Source organism: Budorcas taxicolor, chromosome 9, assembly GCF_023091745.1.
Source record: "Budorcas taxicolor isolate Tak-1 chromosome 9, Takin1.1, whole genome shotgun sequence".
Taxonomy (NCBI): Eukaryota; Metazoa; Chordata; class Mammalia; order Artiodactyla; family Bovidae; genus Budorcas; species Budorcas taxicolor.
This window is the reverse complement of record NC_068918.1, coordinates 25,579,113-25,605,440: the sequence shown is the minus strand read 5'-3', so window position 1 is coordinate 25,605,440 and position 26,328 is coordinate 25,579,113. Positions and strand designations below refer to the sequence as shown.

Here is a 26,328-nt window from a genome sequence, read left to right as displayed (position 1 = left end):
CTCACACTGTGCCAATGTTATCTCAAAATGCATGTTGTGGGTGAGGGGCCTGGTGCCATTGATGAGTTTTGGGACATTTCCTTTTTTTAATTAGCTGACTGCTAGTAGCTATATAACATCCTGCTAAAGACTAGCAGGGGGCACTCTTTCTGCCCCCTTCTGATGGCTGTGTTAGAAGCTTTCTCTATCTCTTTTATACTTTAATAAAACATTATTACACAAAAGCTCCGAGCAATCAAACTTTGTCGCTGGCCCGGATTGAATTCTTCTCCTCTGGAGGCCAAGAATCCCAGTGTCTTTCATGGCTCAGCAACAACCTTTCAGTTTGATGCCAGACAATTTGGCAACAGAGTCCATGCTCTTAAACATTTTACCATACAGTTTCCTATGATCTTATATGTTTACACATTACATGCTTTTCATTGTTTTAGAAGTAGACATTTCTTTAATGAATGTACTTTTAACTTCTCTTCTTCTTCTGGAACATGAAGAATCTGCTATGTCTGAAAGAAGCTTTTGAGGTTCTTGGATCTGATACGCTCTATCAGATGAATTGTGGTGTATGTTCTGTGGGAGAAATACCAATTGGATTTATATCGGAAATATTCTTTCATATAGTTGTAAGATCCTATTTGGTAATTATTATATTTTCCAATAGAAGTTTTGTGTTTTTTTAAATCAGAATTCTGAAATAAGTCTAAAAAAGAAAAGGAAAGCAAAAATTGAAAGCAGTCTAAAGATACATCTTCAAAAATCATGCCTGCCAAACATTTCTTCATTAGCTCTGGCAGAGAAATCTATTCTATTTTTAAATATATCTCGAAGACTTTACTATTAATATTCTTTTTTGTCAGGAAGTAAGATTTGCTGATGGGTCTGAGTGAGGAAAGGACAGGGCCCTTGTCCAGGGGCCCTTTATTAGAGAGAAATCTATTTCTAATTGTTAAATAGATGAGGGAATCCAAGAAGTTCTAATGATATTATATTTAGAGCCAGCATATATTTTAGTTATGTACTTTTAAAAAATTTCTGTGCACACTAGAAAATGAATTTGTTAAGAATTTTGCAAATATAGCTTAATCAACAAAGCTATATTTAATACAAAACAACATTTAATCCTTTCAGACAATCTAACTCATTTGATTACTGCTGTCGTTGTTTAGTCACTAAGTGGTATCTGATTCTTTTGTGACCTAATGGGCTATAGCCTGCCAGGCTTCTCTGTCTATGAGGTTTTTCAAGCAAGGATACTGGAGTGTGTAGCCGTTTTCTTCTTCAAGGGATTGAACCCGCATCTCCTGCATTGCATGCAGATTCTTTACACTGAACCCCCTGGGAAAGACCACCTTATCATTAAAGGGAGATAAAAGTTGGGCTTAGTTTGCTAAGGAAGAGAAAAAAATCACCTGTATTAGAATCACCTGGGAGTCTGGACAAGCTTTCCTATTGTAGGCCCTATTTCAGACTGGCAGAATCAGAATTTCTGGGGAGTGTAACTTGGAAATCTGCATTTTAACAACCTAGCCTTTCCAAAGATGAGAATCAAAATAATATTAATTCACTATTTTTGTTTCAATTGATGTTTTATCTCAACTTTCAGAGAAGCCTTTGGGGCATGCTGCTTTGCAATACAGGAGATGTGGGTTCAATCCCTGGGTGGAAAAGATCACCTGGAGAAGAAATGGCAACCCACTCCAGAATTCTTGCCTGGGAAATCCCATAGATAGAGAAGCCTAATGCGTTATAGTCCATGGGGTCACAAAAGAGTGGGACAAGACTTGGCGAATAAACAACAACAACAACAATTTGCCTCTCAATTGAAGATTCAGTTAGAGTTTTACCAACCGCCTAGTAGTATCTCACTCAAGTTGCAGTCCACAGAACCTCAACTATTGAGGACTGAGAACAGACTAGACTGATAACCTGCAAAGAATGGTTTTAACATCTGTAGAGCTATTTTGACATTGGCATCACAAAGATGCCATGAAAAACCATGACAAATTCATATTGTGAAGTGTGTTGTGGCAGCATTTTTACTGTATAACATAGACAAATGCAGAAGTTCATAAATAGAAAATATAGTTGAAGTGCAAGCAAAGATGAAAATAAGCCAGTGTCACAAACCACTTGACACCTCACAATGCCCCAAACAACTGCCTAGAAAACACAAATTCCAGACACTGAATGTTAAGAAAAGTTGAAAGTGTATCAGGCAGTCCACACAAACATTCTGAACACCACTTCTTTGCTATTAATAGTTCAGTCTGTCTTGCACAGCTTTAAGAGAAAATCATGAGTTGCTTGTCACAGATGCAAGAGAAGAATTGGTTATGGGGTGGATTCATACAGGATCTCAGCATTGGCAAGACTTGTATATATCTTCTTGATGAATATAGGAGAAAGTAGCAGTAGAGAGAAAGGACATCTTGTTTCTCCTTATTCTTGCACTGAAGTCTAAAATAAAAGGAGAAGGGGGAAAAAAAACCCAGCAAACCGAGGAGAAAAAATTAAATGTGTTTGTGTGCTGAAGAGAGGGTAAGACTTGAAAGAGGCTGAGTCTACCCTGTTACTACTCACTGTTAGAGGTGAACTGATGAAGCAGGATTCACTCTGATACAGCCTTAGGGATGTTAGGGATTGACGTGTTGCTGAGGAAGAAATACTCTTTGCAGAGTTTGATTTGACCAATGAGTAGTGTTCTAGAATGTCAGCTGGTAGCCCAGTGTGGATAAACAAATTGAATAAGATTCTGTTGACATTACGGAAAGGATATCAGGTTGCTCAGAAAAGTAGTCAAAACGGTCAGAGATACTAAAGAGAAATGTAGGTAGCCAGTAAGTCATAGTTACTTAACTTTGAGAACTGTACAACACACAAAAGGATGTATAATATTTGAAAGCTATAGAAACAACTTTGTTGGGCCTGAAGGGAGGTTAGTAAAATCTTCTAGATATATCTCAGAGGGCAGGTGTGCATTCTTCACTTCTTTATATCACCCCATGTAAAACTGCCTATGGAAATATCCCAAAGCCTTATTAACTCACTGACTATTTAAATCAGTTTTTCAAAATGCCCAGACTTGTCCATCACTTAAATGATGCCTGTCATTGCTCTTTTTTTTTTATTAGATGTTACAGAAGATTCAGCCCATCTTTTTTATATTCTACATAATTAACATTTGTCTCAGATCTGTGCAAACATCTCTTTGGAGTTTTCACTCATTATTCTGTTAGCTAACCTGCATAAGCTGCTCTTCAATAATGATTCTCAGGTTTCCACGAAACCCAGTATTTGATCCTACAGGAAATTTTTAATCCTTTCAATGTACAAATCTTCACTGGTATGAGCTAGTGTTTAATCTGAGGGTGAGTTAAGCTTCTAAATGTTCCATCTGTCTGGTTTCTTACAATGTTTGCAAATTAAACATTAATCCTTTTTGTGAGAGTAGCATAGCCTTAAAGATAAAAATCAAGGATAAAAGACTTGTTATTAAAATTAATATCTCAGACAAGAATTTCTGAATGTACCACATGAATTTTCATTAAACTAAATACTTGAGGGGTCTTTTGAGATGCTCTGAGCTCTTTCCCCCATTATTTCTAGATTAATCTGCAGTAACACAAGTTTAAAAAAAATAGTGCTGCATCAGTGATCAAAAGCATTGTTTTATTTGTCTCATTTATATACCGAACAATGATATGGTTCATGTAGCAAGTAAGAATATTAGTAATCTTTTTTTCCATGGAACTTTCCAAGGCTTATGGAAATCTTAGCTTTCTAAGGTTTTGGATGACACTGTAATTGTCTGTTCAAAATATTAACTAAAGGTAAAATGGAAGAAAGAATTTAGAAAGTCCTATATAGTCGTGATGTAGTAAGTGGTTTCTCTTCCTCACTTCAAATAATCACTTCATCTTTTTTCTATGTCCTTTGAGGTAAGTGGGAGCACCTTATTTCATATCATCTCAGACTGTACCCTTTTATATTTCCTATGTCTGTCTGCTAGGGGACATAAAAGCTATGAAAAGTCAGAGCAGTGAGTACAAATAAAACCAAGATCTTGGTTTCTCAATACCAATCTCTATTTTCAGAAATCAGGAGAAATGACTAATTACAGAGATGAGGCAAAGAAAATGCAAAGGAGTTTGGATCATCTTATTATACCAGAAAGAAAAGAGGTATACAAACAGTCTTGGAGACATGTCAAAAGGACACCAGAACCAGCCTTGAAACTGGTCAGATGTTCCAGCATCTGACCAGTTCTGGAACAATTTGAATCTTAAACCCTTTCTTCCATTTTGCCTTTAGTTAACATTTGGAACAGACACATAAGTCACAGTGGTAAGATAATACCTTATTTCTAAAACTGGAAATAAGTTTATAGACTTAGTTATAATTATAGAATTACCAACTTTTGTATCTTATACTAAAATAATAAATGACAGCCTAATATTGTATATTACCATTTTTATCCCAACTTCTTGGTGTGCCCCCAGACTCCTGTGTTCTTTCTCATTGATATGAATTCAGGGTGCAGGTGAGAGGTCCAGTTTCTCACTTGGGAGTGTGGACTGTAATGTATGAGGTGTAATACTTGGACAATAGTCCTGATTATTGATAATGTTACTGGTCCTCTGAGCACACAAGCCCGTTATTTTGCATTGGTCAGACTGCACGTATCTGACTAGTTTCCCACTTTTCATTTAAGTACTTCTTTTTGTGTGTTCTTTATTGCGAAGAAATCCTTCACTGAGTCCATGTTAAAGAATCCCTAAAGGGGACTCCTCTGGCTATCCAGTGGTTAAGACTGTGCTTCTGCTTCAAGGGGCACAGATCTGATCCCTGGTTGGGGAACTAAGATACAGCATGCATGCCATGTAGCCTGGACAGAAAAAAAGTCACTAAGGTCCATCTTAAAGGAGGACATGCCATTTTTAGTTTCAAGGTTCCCTCTTTCTGGAAGTGGTCCTTATGGTGGTCCTACTTTTTCCATATAGCATTTACTGCCTTCATAGATGCCATTACTCCAAGATTCAAAGTTTTTAAAAGGAGAAAAAGACAGTTTGCTTAAGAAGGGGATTGCCTCCATTTCCTTCTCTAACCATCCCATTAAAAGGCAGAGGGCAAGTGAACAAAGGGGTAGCTTAGTATTTCTACCATCCTCATAGAAACTGATGAGCTCTTGCTATGGGGCTTAAGTCAAATCAACATTCTGGGATAGGCAGAGATCTGAATCTTCTCCCAAGAAGTTCCCCCATTCTACATAAGCATGCATGTGTTTGCCTTCCAAGGCAAAAAAAGGACTTTGCAGATGTAATTAAGGTTACTAATTCAGTTCAGTTCACTTCAGTCGCTCAGTTGTGTCTGACTCTTTGTGACCCATGAATGGCAGCATGCCAGGCCTCCCTGTCCATCACCATCTCCCGGAGTTCACTCAAACATCCATCGAGTTGGTGATACCATCCAGCCATCTCATCCTCTGTCGTCCCCTTCTCCTCCTGCCCCCAATCCCTCCCAGAGCCTTTTCCAATGAGTCAACTCTTCGCCATGAGGTGGTCAAAGTACTGGATTCAGCTTTAGCATGATTCCTTCCAAAGAAATCCCAGGGCTAATCTCCTTCAGAATGGACTGGTTGGATCTCCTTGCAGTCCAAGGGACTCTCAAGAGTCTTCTCCAACACCACAGTTCAAAAGCATCAATTCTTCAGTGCTTAGCTTTCTTCACAGTCCAACTCTCACATCCATACATGACCACAGGAAAAACCATAGCCTTGACTAGACTGTCATAACTTTTCTTCCAAGGAGTAAGCGTCTTTTAAATTCATGGCTGCAGTCCCATCTGCAGTGATTTGCTGACGTTAATTAAAGTTGGAAAACTATCCTGGCTTATCCATTTGGGCTCAATGTGATCCAGGGAACCTGTGGGGCAGAAGAGGAAGGTGAAAGGAAAGTCAGCAAGATTTGAAGCACAGGAGGGATTCAAGAGGCCATGGCTTGTTAGAAGATGAAGGGGCCACCTGTCAAGTAAACAGTTTTGCAACCACAACTAAGTTTTTCTAACAACCCGAATGCACTTAGTAGTGGGTTCCCCCCCCTGCCTGCAGAGTATTCAAAAAGAAATAAAATTTGGCCAACTCTTTGATTTTAGCCTTGGTGATTTTAAGCAAAGAACCTAGCCATCATGCTGGAGCTTTTGTCCACAGAACTCTGAGATAATAAATGGGTGATATTTTAAACCATAGGCTTGTTGTGTAGTAATATGAAACTAAAGCTCACTATATTTATTATTCAACACACTTCAGTGATTTAGTTATTGTCAATGTCACCATTAAAAGTGGAGTGTCCAGAAACTAACTATCAGTCAGACAACCGATACAAGGCTGAGCTGTGAATGTTCAGGACCTGGGATTATGTAGAATTAATAGATAAGAACTACTTAGGCTTCATGTGAAAAGGAGCCCTTGTGTCTAACTGCATTTCTAAGAATTACTAATTGTATGTCAGGTTATTTAATCTATCTAAGTTTCAGTTTCCACAGTTGTAAAACATTGGGAATTAAAATATACTATAAGGCCAGGTTCATCATTCTAGGATTTCCCTGGTGTCTCAGATGGTAAAGCATCCTCCTGCAGTGTAGGAGACCTGGGTTTGTTCCCTGGGTTGGGAAGATCCCCTGGAGGAGGAAATGGCAACTCACTGCAGTAGATTTGCCTGGGAAATCCCATGGACAGAGGAGACTGGCAGGCTCCTGTTCACGGGGTTGCAAAGAGTTGGATACAATGGAAGGACTTTCACGTTCACACTATTCTAAAGCAAGCATACTTGGGAATCAATTCTAAGCACAACTGCAAAATTGTGTGTCCAAATTTTATTACCCCCCAAAATTGGGATGTCATAATTTGACACCTTGTTTATCACTGAACTTTCCCATTTGTTCACATTCTTTCCTTTATCTCTAGTCATTTTAATGACTGCATAATACTTTTAGGTGTAAAGCCTTCAATTTCCTTGAAGACAGAGACCAGTTTTTTGGTTCCATGTGACCTCAGGGTCTAGAGCAGAGTGAGCAGCCAGTAAATACTTATTCAATGGAAATAAACAGTTCAATTGTTCTTATCATATCCTAATAAGATCACAGGATTGCCAATGTATAAAACAATTACCCACAAAGATTCTATATCACTGTACTTAAAAATTTTTTATTAGCATATAGTTGATTTACAATGCTGTATTTGTTTCACATGTACAGCAAAGTGAAATACATATTCATTGGATTGGGTTAAGTCACTCAGTCGTGTCCAACTCTTTGTGACCCCAGGGACTGTAACCTACCAGTCTCCTCTGTCTATGGGATTTTCCAGGCAAGAGTGCTGGAGTGGGTTGCCATTTCCTTCTCCAGGGGATCTTCCTGACCCAGGGATCGAACCTGGGTGTCCAGCATTGCAGGCAGACGCTCTACCATCTGAGCCACCAGGGAAGCCTTACATATACATGTAACCACTCTTTTTTGGTAGGATTCTGTTCTCGTGTAGGTAATCAGAGAATATCGAGTCGAGTTCCCTGTGCTATATAAGATCACTGCGCTTTTCCTGAAAATGATTACAGTTACTGTAATTCACCACATATCATTCTCTCTTGCTGGCATGTTCTGTATTGCTGACCAGTATGAATGTTATTCTTAAAGAGATAGGAAAACCAGACCACCTTACCTGCCTCCTGAGAAATCTGTATGCAGGTCAAGAAGCAACAGTTAGAACTAGACATGGAACAACATGGGACAGGAAAGGAGTACATCAAGTCTGTATATTGTCACCCTGCCTATTTAACTTATATGCAGAGTACATCATGTGAAATGCTGGGCTGGATAAAGCACAAGTTGGAATCAAGATTGCCAGGAGAAATATCAGTAATCTCAGATATGCAGATGACACCACCCTTATGGCAGAAAGCAAAGAGCTAAAGAGGCTCTTGATGAAAATGAAAGAGGAGAGTGGAAAAGTTTGCTTAAAACTCAATATTCAGAAAACTAAGATCATGGCATCTGGTTTCATCTAGCAATTTACATGCCCTGGAGAATTCCAGGGACTGTATAGTCCATGGGGTCACAAAGAATCAGACATGACTGAATGCCTTTCACTTTACTTCACTTCATAAGGGCTTCGTAGGTAGCACTAAGTGGTAAAGAACCTGCCTGCCAGTGCAGGAGGCATGAGACTCAGGTTCTATCCCTGGGTTGGAAAGATCCCCTGAGGAGGAAATGGCAAACCACCCCAGTATTCTTGCCTGGAGAATCCCCATGGACAGAGGAGCCTGGTGGGTCAAGGTCCACAGGGTCACAAGGAGTCAAACGGGACTGAAGTGACAGAATACCCAGTTGTCAGTCCAGCTTGCTGGGTTTCATTCACCTTTAGAGAAGAACTTACAGAGTCTCCAGGATTCACTATAAATTGTATCCAATCAATCATCTATAGAAATCAGTAGAGCAGTGACACTCCAGGACTGTTCACATCTCATATCCTTTTAGATTACTGATGCTCTTTTTGTGAAAATAGATGCAAAAGTCCTAAAACCATTGTAAGCAAAACCAGTGCAGCAATGTTAAAAAAAAATACACGACGACAAAGGTGGGCTTATTTCAATAGTCAAGGTTGGTTTGAAAGGTTTCATTCATATTGCTGGAGTATAAGAGAAAGCCTGTATTATCAATTCCAGAGTTGCAGAACAAGCATTCAGTAAAATTCAGCAGCCATTCATGCAGGAAACTGTTAGCAAACTAGGGAGGAAAGGGAACACTTTCAACCTGAAGAAGAGAACCTACAAAAACTGCCACAAACATCATACACCACAGTGAAACATCTTATGGAAAATGTTTTCAAAAATGTTTCTTGTTCACGAAAAATCCAGAACAAGACAAGAATGCCTGCTGTCCTTAGTTTTATTCCACACTGTATAAGAAGACATGCTTCCTCTGCTGCTGAGTCTCTTCAGTCGTGTCCGACTCTGTGCTACCAGATAATAAAATAGAAAAAGAAGTGAAAGCTCTTTTTAGTCTTGAGCTCTTAATTAGTCTATACTTTAAAAGATAAAGCTGTAAGAGAGGAGACTATGGAAGCAGAAACAGGGAGCCTCAGAAAATTGTATAAAGGGAGTTTACTTGAAGTACAGGAGACAGCAAAGCTGAAGGATTAATCTGAATCACTAATATCTTGGAATCAGCATCACCCCAGCTCTTCAGGTTGAAAAGGAAGTAAGAGGCCATGATTCCACCTTTATTAATGTTGATGTAAAAATACAAGTAAAACAAAAAGCTTGGGCAAATTCATTGGGACATTTAGAGTGGCTAACAGAAATTAAAAGCTCCAAATGATTTTGAAGTGGATGGCTTTGACTGTTGATATTTACTATGAAAAATTTATTCAAGGTTGAAAACAATATTATTTATTTTTACAGGCACCACCAGATATCTGATGGCCTCAGATATCTGGTCTTAATATCTGGTCTCAGCAGATATTAAGCTTGATTTATTTTGAGGGACATCGTAACAGAACTGAAATTGTGGAAACAGTTGGTAATCGAGTCCCCTTCCTGGAATACAAACTACACACAAGAGACCATGACAAGAGACCATCCCCTCTCGTCTTCTCTTCCCACATGTCAAATTATTTGGCACCAAAATATCTCAAAAACAAAAAAGCTAAAGTACGACAGAGAAATAACTTATGAATATTTTTGCATAAACAAAAATATTTTCTTCAAATATTGTTCTCCATCCCTACTCATCCACATTCTTTCAAATGGGATTATTATAAGTGTTCTGATCTTGTTTCATACATTAAACCAATATATGTGTAAATTAGATCATCACAAACATTGCTTGCAGTGTTATTATACGTGCTGTGCTTAGTCACTCAGTCATGTTCAACTCTTTGAGGCCCTAGGGACTGCTGCCCCCCAGGCTCTTCTGTCCATGGGATTCTCCAGGCAAGAATACTGGAGTGGGTTGCCGTGCCCTCCTCCAGGGGATCTTCCCAACCCAGGGATCGAACCCACGTCTCCCGCATAGCAGGTGGATTCTTTACCGTCTGAGCCACCAAGGAAGCCCAATATCACATACAGCAAAAACTCTTTTATGGCAGCACACGAAATTCTGTTCTTTCATAATTTCAGGACGGCAGTAGAACATATAGCATGCTGGACAGGCAGGTGGCCACAAATAACACACCAAATTGCAAATGGCGCTAAACGTTCTCATAGATCCTTGTGCTTTTTTGGTCTCTGGTGAAATGTTTCCCTGAAAGTGGGGTTTTCAGATTAAAGGGTCCAGATATTTTATATGTTGGTAGGTATGATCTATTTGCATTCTAAAATCTATCAATTTGCATTTCACAAAGTACTTTTTTCTCATCTTGCCAAAGACTGACATTATCAGTCTATGCTAATGTGCTAGAGAAATACAATGCTAATCTTGAGGAATCTGAAGCCCTTTTTTCTTGTTAAAGTTTGAGCATCTTTTTTTACTTTTCTAGGCCTTCACATGTCCTTTATATCCTTTATTCATTTTTCTTTAGCCTGTCCTTTATTTTCTTTTTTATTGAAGTATTTATATAGGGGCAAATATTGTTCTAGTTAACAGTTTACCTTTAAAAATTGTTCACTGCTTTTAATTTTATAGAACCACTCTATTAATCTCTCCTTCATAACTTCTGGCTCTTGAGACACCCAAAAAAACACCTCCTCCACAAATATGCAAATTCTCTCCAGATTTTCTAATGAACTTTTATTTTTAATTGTAAGTTATATCTGTACTACATGTGATTTGAACTATGACTGTTGCATGATCTATGCCAAACTGGCTGGCCGATGGACCCAATATAGTGTAAGCATTTGCTTTTTACATATTATTTTGAACTTTACATTTTGATATACTAATGCTCCTTAGTTCCTTCCTCTGAGTTTGCATTTTTATTCCTAAAATTGGTAAATCTGTTTAATAGGTGACAGTTCTTCACTGTTTTAAATATTATACCTGTTAAGGCAAATTCCCATTGATTTAGATTCTGATTAGATTTGAGTAAAGATACATATTAATTCTGGGACATTCATTGCATTGCAATATTCCCCCATTCCTTCCAGCATCATTGTCTCACTCTTTGTCAAGTCTATTTTCATGCCCATTGTATGTGATGTGTTTTATATGCTTCTACATATTTTTTCCTGAATCTTCAGTTGATCGTTTTTTTATTGATAGGAGAAACTGGAAAATTTTCACTGTGATATTTCTATTTCGTTATTACTGTTTTAAAATAGCGGCATTGGTTTTGTTACACTATTTTAGTTGGCTCCATTAATCTCTTTTTTAGTTTTATTAATTTGAACATATTTCATTTAAGAAACTACAATTTTTGCTTTCCTTTCCAATCTTTGCCCTTCTTTTCCTTCTCTTTCAGTGGGTAAAATCTGCAGAAAAATATACAATAACAGAGATTACGACAAATGTCCTTGCCTCTAGTACTCTTAGTATCTTTCTTGGTTTTCTTAGTTTTATGTTGTTTTGCAACTGGTTTTTGAGAGACATAATGCTGAGAAATACATTTTTGTTATCTTAGTTTACTTAGAGTTTTACTTGTAGTTTGCTTTTACTATTCAGTAGAGGTCTAATTACATAAAAAGCCTTTTTAGGCAACTCAGTGTACCATGTCCTTCCTGCCATGCTTTAATCTAGAGTGAAATGAAATCCACTAATAATTTACTAATGTTCTATTCCTTGGGTAAATCCTACTTGTTTATAGTAGAGTTCTTATGTTAACAAACAGCTGGAATAGTTTTGTTAATTTTAACTCAGGAGTTGTTACTGCTATTTAAAAAACACACTTTAACATTCCATAATTGCTCTATTATTTAACCATAGAATCACTAGAAATCTAATGTTGCAGATTTTTTGAAGCTTTGTGTGTTATTTCTAAGTCATCAAGTGATTTTCAAATATAAGACAACATAATTTTTTGAAGATTTGAGTATAGTCCATTATAAATATGTCTGATCCTGTTAAATTTATAATCTACAACATCTGTCTTGTTCTCCTGAGTTTAACTTACCTGCCTTTCCTAATTCAACAACATAATTTTATTTTCAGGGTAAATTATCCTCATTTCATCTAGACTGCAAAACACTGAAAAAAATCACAATGAATTCTGTTATGACTTGATCATTTTGTCTTGTTTGCACATCTTTTTCATACATTTGTAATTTTGAAAATTTTTACAGTTTTTGAACACTTTTCAGGATATCAGCACTTTTCTATTACATGGTTTTCTTTCAAAAGTCTGGCTTCTTTTTTAAAGATAACTTAAGGTTTTCTATTTCATCAACTTCTGCTTTTATTTTAATAAATTATTTCCTAATTGTTTGCATTTTTCCTGCAAATATTGTTCTGTGTCTAATTACTAATTTTATCTTTTTCCAAAATTGACCTTTTAAGATGATAAAATTCTTCTTAGTATAGGTATGGATGTAATTTTGTTAGTTTATAAATAATCTATCATTTCAGTTTTGATTTTGTAATAAAATAATATATAATATATAAATTTAATATATTAGATAATTAAATATATGTTATAAATTATAATGATCATTTTATAATAAAAATTATTTTGAAGGTTTTTTCCAAGGCTTTTTCTACAATTTTCTTTTTAAAATGTTTTCATCGCTGATTATAGTATTATGATACTGTCATGAGGTAATGGTACTAAAGAGTTCCAATTTTTAAGATTTAATAATAAGTTTTATGGCCAAATGCACGATCAATTTTTCAATATGATCTATGACTTCATGAGAAAGTAGTGTATATTCCATGTATCAGGCATGAGATAAACACACATATATAGTATATTTTGTTAAATGATAGTGTGAATTTATTATGTTAATCTTTTTAACTCAAGTCTAAAGATAAATGTGCCTACAACTCCCCCTATGATTGTTGCTAAGCCAAAATCTTCAGTGACTTACTAGAAACTGTACTATTTATACCTTGATGTTATTTATTACACAAAATTTCCTGTCTTTCGGTCATTGCAAACAAATTACATGTTGTTTTGTTAAATTATTTGACTTCACATTTTACTAAACTTTATTTTGACACTGTTTCTTTTTCCACCCTGGGATTTTGCCATATGCCGTTTTTTGTTCTTGACTTATAATATTATTTTTCATTGTTTTATAATTTTAGAAGTTGTGTATATTATCCTATCTGAACTGTACTTTCCCTGACTGAATAATGAGATTCTTTGAATATTTTGTCATCATAACACATGCTGCTATAAACATTCTTGAGCACATACCCTGGTGCACATTTGAATGAGCTTCCCTAGAAGTAAACACCCTAGAATAGAAATGCAAAGGAAAAAAATGCAAAAACATTCAACCTTATAAGAAGATGCCGTTTTATTTTCAACAAAGCAGTTGTGCTAACTCAAGCTGAAATCAATATATGAGCTCTTATTTCTCATCTAGTAATTTTCCTCTCAAACTTCTTAATTTTTTATAAATATATAATTACAAAATAGTATCTCAAACTATATATCAATTTGCATTTCTTAAACTTTGAAATTTAGTTCAGTTCATTTCAGTTGCTCCGTAGTGTCTGACTCTAGGAGACCCCATGAATCGCAGACCTCCAGGCCTCCCTGTCCATCAACAACTTCTGGAGTTTACCCAGACTCATATGCATCAAGTCGGTGATGCCATCCAGCCATCTCTCTGTCATCCCCTTCTCCTCCTGCCCTCAATCCCTCCCAGCATCAGAGTCTTTTCCAATGAGTCAACTCTTCCCATGAGGTGGCCAAAGTATTGGAGTTTCAGCTTTAGCATCAGTCCTTCCAATGAACACCCAGGGCTGATCTCCTTTAGAATGGACCGGTTGGATCTCCTTGCAGTCCAAGAGACTCTCAAGAGTCTTCTCCAACACCATAGTTCAAAATCATCAGTTCTTTGGTGCTCAGCTTTCTTCACAGTCCAAATTTCACATCCATACATGACCACAGGAAAAACCATAGCCTTGACTAGACGGACCTTAGTCGGCAAAGTAATGTCTCTGCTTTGGAATATGCTATCTAGGTTGGTCATAACTTTCCTTCCAAGGAGTAAGCGTCCTTTAATTTCATGGCTGCAATCACCATCTTCAGTGGTTTTGGAGCCCAAAAAATAAAGTCTGACACTGTTTCCACTGTTTCCCCATCTATTTGCCATGAAGTGATGGGACCGGATGTCATGATCTTCGTTTTCTGAATGTTGAGCTTTAAGCCAACTTTTTCACTCTCCTCTTTCACTTTCATCAAGAGGCTCTTTAGTTCCTCTTCACTTGCTGCCATAAGGGTGGTGTCATCTGCATATCTGAGGTGATTGATATTTCTCCGGGCAATCTTGATTCCAGCTTGTGCTTCTTCAGCCCAGCATTTCTCTTGATGTACGCCGCATATAAGTTAAATAAGCAAGGTGACAATACACAACCTTGTCGTACTCCTTTTCCTATTTGGAACCAGTCTGTTGTTCCATGTCCAGTTCTAACTTCTGCTTCCTGACCTGCACACAGATTTCTCAAGAGGCAGGTCAGGTGGTCTGGTATTCCCATCTCTTTCAGAATTTTCCACAGTTTCTTGTGATCCACACAGTCAAAGGCTTTGGCATAGTCAATAAAGCAGAAATAGATGTTTTTCTCAAAATTAACCACATTTTAATACATTTATTGACCATAATTATTTCTTCTTCTGTGAAATTATTACAACTTTTGCTCAATATTTTATGATGTTACTTATCTTTTTCTTTTTGATTTGTTATTTGATATATAAACAAATATATACACTCTGAATACAGATCTATTATAGGTTATATACACTGATTCTCATATTTTCTTGCATTTTGTAACACTATGCTATATTTTGACAGCATTTTTAATTTTAATGCATGCCAATTGATCAATTTTTATTTTAAATATTTTTTCCTGTTTAGGAAATCCTTTACTTATCCAAGGCTAGAATACATTCTTAATTGTTTTAGATGTTGAGGTTTTGCTTCCATATTCAGATCCTTAATTCACTCATAAACGTGTTTGAGTGTATGCTGTGAGGTTGAAATTTATTTTCTTTGGTCCTTTTTATGCTATATGGAAATTTATTTGCTCCACCGTTATCAGTGAAGCAGGTTTTCCGTGTTTCAGCAATGTCCAATGTTACCTTAATATCACTTAATATTCATGGAGAATAAATTGAAACAAATTCAATGCAGGGTAATTTCCAGTTCTAATTAAACTTACAAATAAACAGAAATTAGTCCTGTATGCTTGCACAGTATGAAATATCATATGAGCCAAGTTATTTCTTACAATGATCTTTGAAATAGCAAAAAATTGGGAAAAATAAATTTCTATGTATAATATACTGCATGAAATATTAAGAATTTGTTATTCATTGATGTAACAATGTTATATAGGCTTTAAAAACTCTGTAAAGATAACCGAGAATTATTAAAATTATTTCAGTATTCCTCCTGCTGATTATTCACATCTATAGAAACCCCACCGATGTTCTGTCTCACTCTTTCATTTTTCAAATTCAGTGGCTACATTAGAAGCTCCAGAAAACATAGGGGATTTCGTAGAGCAGTTTCTAGATGTAAAAGGTAACTGTAAATTTATTCATCAAGCAACATGTTTATGAGGCAATGTTGGCTTGTAGCCAAATTCTCAAACCTGGGAAACATATTTTAGGAAGATGGGGAGGTGGTAATCATAAGGAGAGAATGGACATAGAAGACAGAAGGTCACTCTAGTTAGAACTGGACGTGGAAAAATGGCCTGGTTCAAAACTTAGACAGGTGTACGACAGGTCTGTATATTGTCACCCTGCTTATTTAACATTCATGCAGAGTATATCAGGGGAAATGCCAGGCTGCATGAATCACAGCTGGACTCAAGATCGCTTGGAGAAATATGAACAACCTCAGATATGCAGATGATACCACTCTAAAGGCAGAAAGGAAAGAGGAACTAAAGAACCTCTTGATGCAGGTGATAGATTAGAGTGGAAAAGCTGGCTTAAAGCTCAATATTTAAAAAACTAAGACCATGGCATCTGATCCCACAACTGCATGGCAAACAGATGGGGAAAAAGTGGAAACAGTAACATATTTCATTTTCTTGGTCTCCAAAATCACTGCAGGCAGTGACTGCAGCCATAAAATTAAAAGACGTTTGCTCCTTGAAAGAAAAGCTATGAGAAACCTAGACAACACATTAAAACCAGAGACATCACTTTGCCAACAAAGTCTGTATAGTCAAACCAATGGTTTTCCAGTAGTCACATATGGATGTGAGAGCTGGACCGTAACGAAGGCAGAGCACCAAAGAATTGATACTTTTGAAGTGTGGCGCCGGAGAAGACTATTGAGAGTCCCTTTGTCTGCAAGGAGATCAAACCAGTCAATCTTAAAGGAAATCAACCCTGAATATTCACTTGAAGGACTAATGCTGAAGCTGAAGCTCCAATACTTTGGTCACTTGTTGCGAAAAGTCAACTCATTGGAAGAGTTCCTGATACTGGGAAAGACTGAGGGCAGGAGGAGAAGAGGATGACAGAGGGTGAGCTGGTTGGATGGTGTCACTGACTCAGCAGACATGAATCTGAGCAAACTCTGGGAGACAGTGAAGAATAGGGAAGCCTGACATGCTGCAGTCCATTGGGTCGCAAAGAGTTGGACACAACTTAGAGACTGAACAACAATTGTCTGTCTACTAAGTCTGCCATCCAGTGGCTTTTGTGTCCTCATGAGGGACACGGGATTGTCAAGGTTGCAGAAGCAATTGTACAGGAAATATTTTTACCAGAGCATAAGATATCACAAACAGTCTAACAACTCATACTAGCCAGATTCAAAGCTAGAGCCTCCAAGTGTTCCAGAATAGTTAATGTTCAGGATGGGTGTAGGTTTTGGACTCTGTCATGGACTTAAGGTAGGTCTTATATGGCAGCTGTGGAATGTTCATTCCAGCACTGAGGAGAATAGATTGATGCAAGAGGCTTGTGCAATGTTGGGTCAGGGCTGTCACTCATTTAAAAGATTATATTCAGCTGCTGTCCTGTTGTAGATAGTTAAAATTGCTGTCCACAGACCTTAAAACAGACAATAAGATGTATGTTTTCAGATGGAAGAAGGAGGAAAAGAAAGGGGCTTACCTTAACAAAGTTTTCAAAATTAGATCTTTGGGATTCTTTTGTCTACATTGCTGTTTTCCTGTAGACACAGACAGTAGGTTGCAAAGGTGGATTTGGTATTCAAATGATGGAATAGCTCCCCTGAACACGATTTTTTAAAGATAGTAAAGATGTCCAATGGTGGAATCTTGTCCATGTGAGAAATCCAGAACTAAAAAGAAACTATGGTTATTGTTCAATAAGTATAAGAACTGTATCTTGTTCTTTATTAATTTTCCCACAGTGTTAAAAGCCTTTGGTTTGATCACATCAGAGGCTGGTATGAGCACAGACATGACTTCAATATACTGGTCCTGATGTATGAAGAGATGAAGACGGTAAGAGGTGTGTTTTTCTTATTTTAATTATTTCTTTGAAATCCTTTCTTATCTTGGTTTCAATGAACCATATTCTCCTATAGTTATCTTTATACCTAACTATTCAAGCTTCTTTTGATGTTTCTAATTTCCTGCCCCTTCATTTGTCAGAGCTCTCCTCTCACTGTGTACAAGTCATCTCTTGTGATTCCTTTTTACGTAAAAATTTATAGCTATAAAGGCAAACGCAAATGTGCAGAGCAACCATAACTTGGAAAAATTGAAAAGGGACTGTGGGAGCACTGGGGTGAGGAGCCACTAAGTTATGACTAATTAGAAGTGAATGTGTGCTATTGATGCAAATTCTTCCCAATTTTAAGGAGACTTTTTTAAGGTAGCTTTCTTGTGAAATCACAAAATGTTTCCATGCAGGCATCTGATCAAAACTGTCTTAAAATATTGCATAAACCAAACAATGTTTGTGAAAGACAAACTTCTCTCAATCCATGTTACCCTTTCCCCTAGTCCAGATCAGTCTTCCTAATTGGTCTACCTACCTGCAATCTCAGCTTATCAACATTTATTCTCATATTTTTCAACCAGAGTTATCAACTCAAAAAGCAAGATCTGATTTTTTCCCTATTTTTAGATCTTATTTTCTCCATATAAATGTGCTCATGACAAAACTATCTATAAATACAGAATTTATTGACGATTTGGACATAAAGACCACAGAGGAACTGGGCAAGATCTCTTGAATGTTAATATTTCTCTGTCTGTCATCAATACACTATCACCAGACATCACTTTTAAATTACCTTCTGTCAAGTAGCAATTATTTGTGTATTTTTGATCTAGGTTTTTGCCAGCCTTTCAAATAATAATTTTTTGGTTATATAATATGGAGAGAATCTTTATTCAACTTCCCCTATCAAAGAAAAATAGATCTTAGTCAAATTATGTTTTCTGTTTTAAAACTCTGTCTAGATGAAGATCTCAATTTTCTCAAGCTATTGAGTGTACATTATGTTGTGGAATTTTAGGTCTTTCTGTGTCTACTACCTCCCATGGAAATTTTTTGGTAATTTTACCTCAAACTATTGATGCTTGGCTTGCTAATTAATTGCATAGGAAATACCCAAAGCCCACATAAAACGTATCTCAGAGGATTTTGCATGTTTCCCACAGATTTGGAGGTATTGTCACCAGGATCATAGTGACCATGAAGAGTCATTTGATTCTACCCTGTCTCAAGTATCAAGCAGTATGTATTTGGAATGAAGGCAAGGGTGGCCATACCGTTTGGAGATTCATATTTAAGTGAGTAAACTAAAAATAAAATCAAAGAAATAGTACTTATAAAAATAAGGCAGTAGTTATTTAGGGGGTGGAGGGCAAGGTTTATGATTAGGAAAGGGATGTATATTGTGGGGGATCTGAAATCCTGGCAGTTTAACTTGATGAGCAGGTTGTAATCATGAATATTCACTTCATAATAATTCATTATGCTTCATGTTTATTTTATGCCTTTTCTACATGTATGTTTGGTTAAATGTAAAAAACACCTCATGAAGACTTTAATTTATCTTAAGTGAAATGGGAAGCTCCTGAGTGACATATCCTAGAGAAAGCCTAAAGCCTAATTTGGGGAGAGAATGAATCTTTCATCTTTTGTGATCTTTCATTCATATATTGACGTTGGCTGAAACCTTCATAAAGAAACGCATACACACTTTTATGTGTACGTGTGTGTATGTGTATGGGTGAAGTAGTCTCTGGAGGCTGAAGTCATAGAGTGATAAGGGAGAAGGGCGCTCATTGTCTCGTTTGGAGTACAGTTCACAAGTTCATATGTTGAAATCCCCTCTATTATTTTTTTTTTTATCATTTTCAGTTTTCTGTCAAATTTTTATTTTTGTCCTTTATACCTTGAATACCATAAGCATAGTAACTTAAATTTTCAGTTAATTGCAGCATCTGTAAAATGCATCATTCTATTATTACTATATTTTTGCTGATTGTTGACTGTGTTGTCTTTTGCTTAATGTTCTTGCATATTTTGATTTACATAAGTTATTCTATATAAAAATTATTTGTAGAAATAATATAGTAAAGATGGTCCTGTTATTTTACTCACCAACTAACACTCAAACTATTCCACTGACAGTTGTCACCTACAAGGTAATTATGAAGATGTTCATTAACCTACAATGGAAAAGAATCTGAAAAAGGAGAGATACACATGTATATGTATAACTGAATCACTCTGTTGTACACCTGAAACATTGTAAATCAACTATACTTCAAAGAATTTTTTTGCTAGTTTGCTCTTTGTACTGTGCATTCTTATTATATAGGAATGCGACTCATTTTTGTGGTTTTGCACTGTGCAACTCTGTTCAATATGTTTATTAGTTCTAAAAGATTTTGTGACATCTTTGGGATTTTCTGTGTATAAAATCATCTTGTCTGCAAAGAGAAGTACTTTTGCTTCTTACATCCAATTTGAATGGCTTTCATTGATTGATTGCTTAGTGACTCTAGCCTAGATAGTCAGTACTATTTTGAATAAATGATGAGAATGGGTATCCTTGCCTTCTTCCTCATCTTGGCAGGAATAGTTTCAGTCTTCCACCATTGAGTATGATGCTGCAGGAGTATTTCACATATGTCCTTTTAATGTTGAAGTATTTTCCTTCTATTCTTCATTCATTGAGTTATTTTATCATGAACATGTGTTGGATATGAAATGCTTTTTTTCTATATCAGTTGAGATGCTTGTGTGGTTTATTTCCCTTCACTCTGTACATGTGGTATTACAAAAATTAATTTTCATATTTCGAACCATCTTTGCTTCCCAGGAGTATATCCCACTTGATCATGATGTATATAACCCTTTTAATATGTTGCTGAGTTTATTTTGCCACTAATTTTTGAGGAGTTTTGCAGTTACATTTTACAAGTTATGTGCGTCTTTAGTTCTCTTTCTTCTAGTGCTTTTCTCTGACTTTGGGATCAGGGAAATGCTGGCCTTATAGGATAATCTTGTGAATGCTTCCTCCTCTTCAATTTTTTGGAAGAGTTTGAGAAGGACTGATGTTAGTTCTATAAATATTTGATAGAAGTCACCAGGAAAGCCATGTAAGCCTGAGCTTTCTTTTTCATGTGCCCACTATATTTAATTACTTGAATTTAGTTACTCTTTAATTACTTTTTCCTCTTGAAATTGTGACTCTTAAGCACAGATTAGCATATTATTGTTCTCAGTCTTTGCGAGCAATTCTCACAGTTTCTGAAATATATAATATATTCTAAAAGTGCTGATTGAATGATGAGCCATCCTTATAAAATCAATCAGTAGGAAGTTCTAACACAGCTGACAATCAGAACACTCCTTTTCATGTGTGCTCTGTGATATATCCTTGAAAAGCTCTGCTGCTGCTGCTAAGTCGCTTCAGTCGTGTCTAACTCTGTGCAACCCCATAGACAGCAGCCCACCAGGCTCCCCCGTCCCTGGGGTTCTCTAGGCAAGAAGATTGGAACAGGTTGCCATTTCCTTCTCCAGTACATGAAAGTAAAAAGGGAAAGTGAAGTCGCTCAGTTGTGTCCGACTCTTCGCCACCCCATGGACTGCAGCCTACCAGACTCCTCTGACCATGGGATTTTCCAGGCAAGAGTGAAAAGCTCTAGACGTAAAATAAACCCAAGGACTTCCAGTTTTCCAAAACATGGTAAAGATGTTGGGCTGTAACTCATGTATTCTTTATAGACTGAATAGTTTCTCATACAATTCTTTCAGGATCTCAGAAGTTCTGTGCCTAAAATCAGCAATTTTCTTGAGAAGGAACTGAATGAAGAGGATGTGCATGCTATTGTGAAGCAGGCTTCATTTCAGAATATGAAGGACGATCCACGAGCTAATTACAATAGTATTCTGACATCTGAAGTTGGGACAAGAACAAGTGAAGGGTGTTTCCTGTGCAAAGGTGATATTCAAAGGTTTATAGAAGCAAAACTGTTGAGAGTTTCCATGAGTACTTGGCTACTACACTAATTAAGTAGTGCTTCCAAAATGTCTCTCCCAGTCTGCCATTTGGTCCCTGGAGAGAAACGAAATCCTAACTGAAAATGTCCCTAAAAAGTATTCCAGGAAACAGAACAGTACAGAGCTGGACACTTTAATGTGACTAATGAATATTAGGATCTTCCTTTCTGATCACAATGACCCTACTCTAACATCTGTAAGCAAGCCTTGCTGCTAAGTCACTTCAGTCATGTCTGACTCTGTGCGACCCCATAGACGGCAGCCCACCAGGCTCCCCCATCCCTGGGATTCTCCAGGCAAGAACACTGGAGTGGGTTGCCATTTCCTTCTCCAGTGCGTGAAAGTGAAAAGTGAAAGTGAAGTCGTTAGTCGTGTCCAACCCTCAGCGACCCCATGGACTGCAGCCCACCAGGCTCCTTTGTCCATGGGATTTTCCAGGCAAGAGTACTGGAGTGGCAAAAGAGATTTCCAGCTTCAATTTCCTTTATTTCTCCTAGAACATACTAGAGATTTAGTTAATATGTATTTTTCCTCTGAGGGAGGGTGTTTGGATTACTGTTATTTTCTCATGTGTCAGATTTCTTCTTGTAAAAAGTAGGCTGATACCTCATCAAACCAATCTGCTATAAATTCAGTCATTGAACAATAGGTAGTAAATGTCTATTGTATTTTTGTAACATGCCTGGAGTCATTAATAATAAATCTATTTCCCTCCCAATACTTTTAAACTTTATTTTAAATTCAATTTTTAATGCACATTATTCTAAAACATAATTTGTACTTCTCTATTATGTTAAGATTTTATCCCCTAATGTATACATACATCCGCTGGATCATGGAAAAAGCAAGAGAGTTCCAGAAAAACATCTATTTCTGCTTTATTGACTATGCCAAAGCCTTTGACTGTGTGGATCACAAGAAACTGTGCAAAATTCTGAAAGAGATGGGAATACCAGACCATCTACCCTGCCTCTTGAGAAATCTGTATGCAGGTCAGGAAGCAACAGTTAGAACTGGACATGGAACAACAGACTGGTTCCAAATAGGAAAAGGAGTACGTCAAGGCTGTATGTTGTCACCCTGCTTATTTAACTTCTATGCAGAGTACATCATGAGAAACGCTGGACTGGAAGGAACACAAGCTGGAACCAAGATTGCCAGGAGAAATATCAATCACCTCAGATATGCAGATGACACCACCCTTATGGCAAAAAGTGAAGAGGAATTAAAAAGCCTCTTGATGAAAGTGAAAGAGGAGAGTGAAAAAGTTGGCTTAAAGCTCAACATTCAGGAAACGAAGATCATGGCATCCGGTCCCATCACTTCATGAGAAATAGATGGGGAAACAGTGGAAACAGTGTCAGACTTTATTTTTTTGGGCTCCAAGATCACTGCAGATGGTGACTGCAGCCATGAAATTAAAAGACGCTTACCCTTTGGAAGAAAAGTTAGGACCAACCTAGATAGTATATTCAAAAGCAGAGACATTACTTTGCTGACTAAGGTCCGTCTAGTCAAGGCTATGGTTTTTCCCGTGGTCATGTATGGATGTGAGAGTTGGACTGTGCAGAAGGCTGAGTGCCAAAGAATTGATGCTTTTGGACTGTGGTGTTGGAGAAGACTCTTGAGAGTCCTTTGGACTGCTAGGAGATCCAACCAGTCCATTCTAAAGGGGATCAGCCCTGGGATTACCTTGGAAGGAATGATGCTAAAGCTGAAGCTCCAGCATTTTGGCCACCTCATGCGAAGAAGTAACTCATTGGAAAAGACTCTGATGCTGGGAGGGATTGGGGGCAGGAGGAGAAGGGGACGACTGAGGATGAGATGGCTGGATGGCATCACGGACTTGATGGATGTGAGTCTGAGTGAACTCCGGGAGATGGTGATGGACAGGGAGGCCTGGCGTGCTGCGGTTCATGGGGTCGCAAAGAGTCAGACGCGACTGAGCGACTGAACTGAACTGAATGTATACATAACTTATATTATGCTGATGAGCATATATTCTTCATTATGTAAAGTTATTTTACTGAAATTGCTATAGGTATTGATTATCTAAAAAAATCACTGCTTCTTCTTCTGTCCTATTTATTATTGATTTTCATTTCTTGTTGCTCAACTGTGTAAAGCATTTCTCATGCCTGTAAGAGCTTGTTTACTCTTACAAATGCCGACAATAATATTTACAGTAGAAAATCTGATAGCTAAAGATACCAAATGTTAATCTTAATTAAAAAATTATTTAATAATGGTTTTAATCTTCCATCAAGTAAAACTGCAGAAATAACAGCTCAGAATACCCTCTGTGATATTGATTTCATTATTTAAAATCTTTGGGTCTCATTTTTCTCTATTTTATAAATGGAAAAATACTTAACTTGAAGAGTTTTGCGAAGAATTATACTACATGATAGGTGTAGTTTGCTTAGCATGGTACATGGAATTTAGTAAAACATACTTAGATGTTTTAATAGTTTCAGTTCAGTTCAGTTCAGTCGCTCAGTCATGTCTGACTCTTTGCGACCCCATGAATTGCAGCACACCAGGCCTCCCTGTCCATCACCAACTCCCGGAGTTCACTCAGACTCACGTCCATCGAGTCAGCGATGCCATCCAGCCATCTCATCCTCGGTCGTCCCCTTCTCCTCCTGCCCCCGATCCCTCCCAGGGTTTTCTAGAGAAAGGTTATAATTTAATGGTAATAGTTGGTGGAAGTCAAACAGATAAGGAAGTGAACTATAACTCTATTTTCAGTGTTTACTGCATGCAAAGTTTTCTTAGCTCAAAGTTGTGAAAGGGAAATAAGATAAAATCCTGTGGAAATCTAATAAATATTTAGCTTGGCTTGAAGAAGAGATTAAGTGGATTGTAGAAAATGTTGGTCCTGACTGTGCTACCTTCCTACTCAGGTGCTTTTCATGTGCTTGTCCCACTAGGTACCATTGGCGATTGGAAACGTCATTTGACTACGGAGCAAAATGAGAAATTTGACAGAGCATTTCAAAGGAAAACAAAAGATTTTCCCTTGAAGTTCATCTGGGATATAAATGAGGAGTAGAATCAGAGTGAAAGAATCATATAAAAATCTACTAGTGACAGAGCACGACCGAGGATGAGATGGCTGGATGGCATCACCGACTCGATGGATGCGAGTCTGAGTGGACTCCGGGAGATGGTGATGGACAGGGAGGCCTGGCGTGCTGCGGTTCATGGGGTCGCAAAGAGTCAGACACGACTGAGTGACTGAACTGAACTGAAGTGACAGAGCATATTTTAACATACACATTAATTTGTGATTCTCCTACAAATTATAAGGTAAAGTTAATTACATAACTTTTATTCTTGTTCAGTGGCTAAGTCATGTCAGCTCTGTGACCCCATGAACTGCAGCATTCCAGGCTACCCTGTGCTTCACTATCTCTCGAAGTTTGCTCAAACTCATGTCCATTGAGTTGGTGATGCCATCCAACCGTCTCATCCTCTGTCGCCCTCTTATCCTCCTGCCCTCAATCTTTAGATAACTTTATTAATAAACAAAATGAGGACACTCTGCTTAGATTTGTTGCCTTGAATTTTATGACCACTTTGAAATTTCAAGAGTAAAATGATTTGGGTGATAGTCTGCACTGGTATTATGTATGATAAAGGGAAAGGAAATAAGCATGGAACATGAATTTAAAAATTTTGAGACCATTTTCCATAGTGTATATTTTTCCTTTATTTATAGTTAAATTTAGGATCAGACATTAAAAATTCTTTCATCTTTCTAAGAAATTTTACGTATTGATTTAAAATCAATGTGAATGTTGAAATAAAGAACTCTCAATAAAACATGCATCATTTTAATAGTTTCTGTCAGTCAGTTCATTCACTCAGTCATGAACAACTATTTGCGACCCCATGGACTGAGCACGTCAGGCTCCCCTGTCCATCACCAACTCCTGGAGTTTACTCAAACTCATGTCCATTGAGTCAGTGATGCCATCCAACCATCTCATCCTTTGAGGTGGTTGTCGTCCCCTTCTCCTCCTGCCTTCAGTCTTTCCCAGCATCAGGATCTTTTCCTATGAATCAGTTCTTCGCATCAGGTGGCAAACATATTGGAGCTTCAGCTTCAGCATCAGTCCTTCTAATGAATATTCAGGATTGATTTCCTTTAGGATGGACTGGTTTAATCCTCTGGCAGTCTAAGGGACTCTCAAGCTTCTTTTCCAACACCACAGTTCAAAAGCATCAATACTTTGGTGTGCCCAGCCTTCTTTATGGTTCAACTCACATCCATACACGACTACTAGAAAAACCACAGCTTTGACCAGATGGAACTTTGTTGGCAAAGTAATGTCTTTGCTTTTGAATATGCTGTCTAGGTTGCTCATAGCTTTTCTTCTAAGGAGCAAACATCTTTTAATTTCATGGCTGCAGTCACCATCTGCAGTGATTTTGGAGCCAAGGAAAATAAAGTCAGTCAGGGTTTCCATTGTTTCCCCATCTATTTGCCATGAGGTGATGATATCGGATGCCATGATCTTCCTTTTTTAATGTTGAGGTTTATATAACCCAGCTTTTCACTCTCCTCTTTCACTTTCATCAAGAGGCTCTTTAGTTCTTCTTCGCTTTCTGCCATAAGGGTGGTGTCATCTGCATATCTGAGGTGATTGATATGTCATCTGCATATCTGAGGTGATTGATATTTCTCCCAGCAGTCTTGATTCCAGCTTGTGCTTCCT

The 26,328-nt window shown here is 37.4% G+C and overlaps 2 protein-coding genes across 2 annotated transcripts in view; one reads left to right on the top strand and one right to left on the bottom strand.

The window, feature by feature from the left end:
• Positions 1-2,622, bottom strand: part of LOC128053523 (amine sulfotransferase-like) — a 31,604-nt gene extending 28,982 nt beyond the window's left edge. Inside the window, exon 1 of the mRNA XM_052646041.1 lies at positions 2,578-2,622. The gene's annotated coding sequence lies outside the window, so the exon portion shown is untranslated. The remainder of the gene's footprint in view (positions 1-2,577) is intronic.
• Positions 486-24,659, top strand: LOC128053582 (amine sulfotransferase-like). Its single transcript, XM_052646097.1, is given in 8 exon segments — positions 486-635; positions 9,477-9,699; positions 15,547-15,579; positions 15,582-15,664; positions 16,629-16,645; positions 17,496-17,580; positions 21,359-21,545; positions 24,538-24,659. Coding segments are annotated over 8 exon segments (900 nt in total).
• The last annotated feature ends 1,669 nt before the right edge of the window (positions 24,660-26,328 follow it).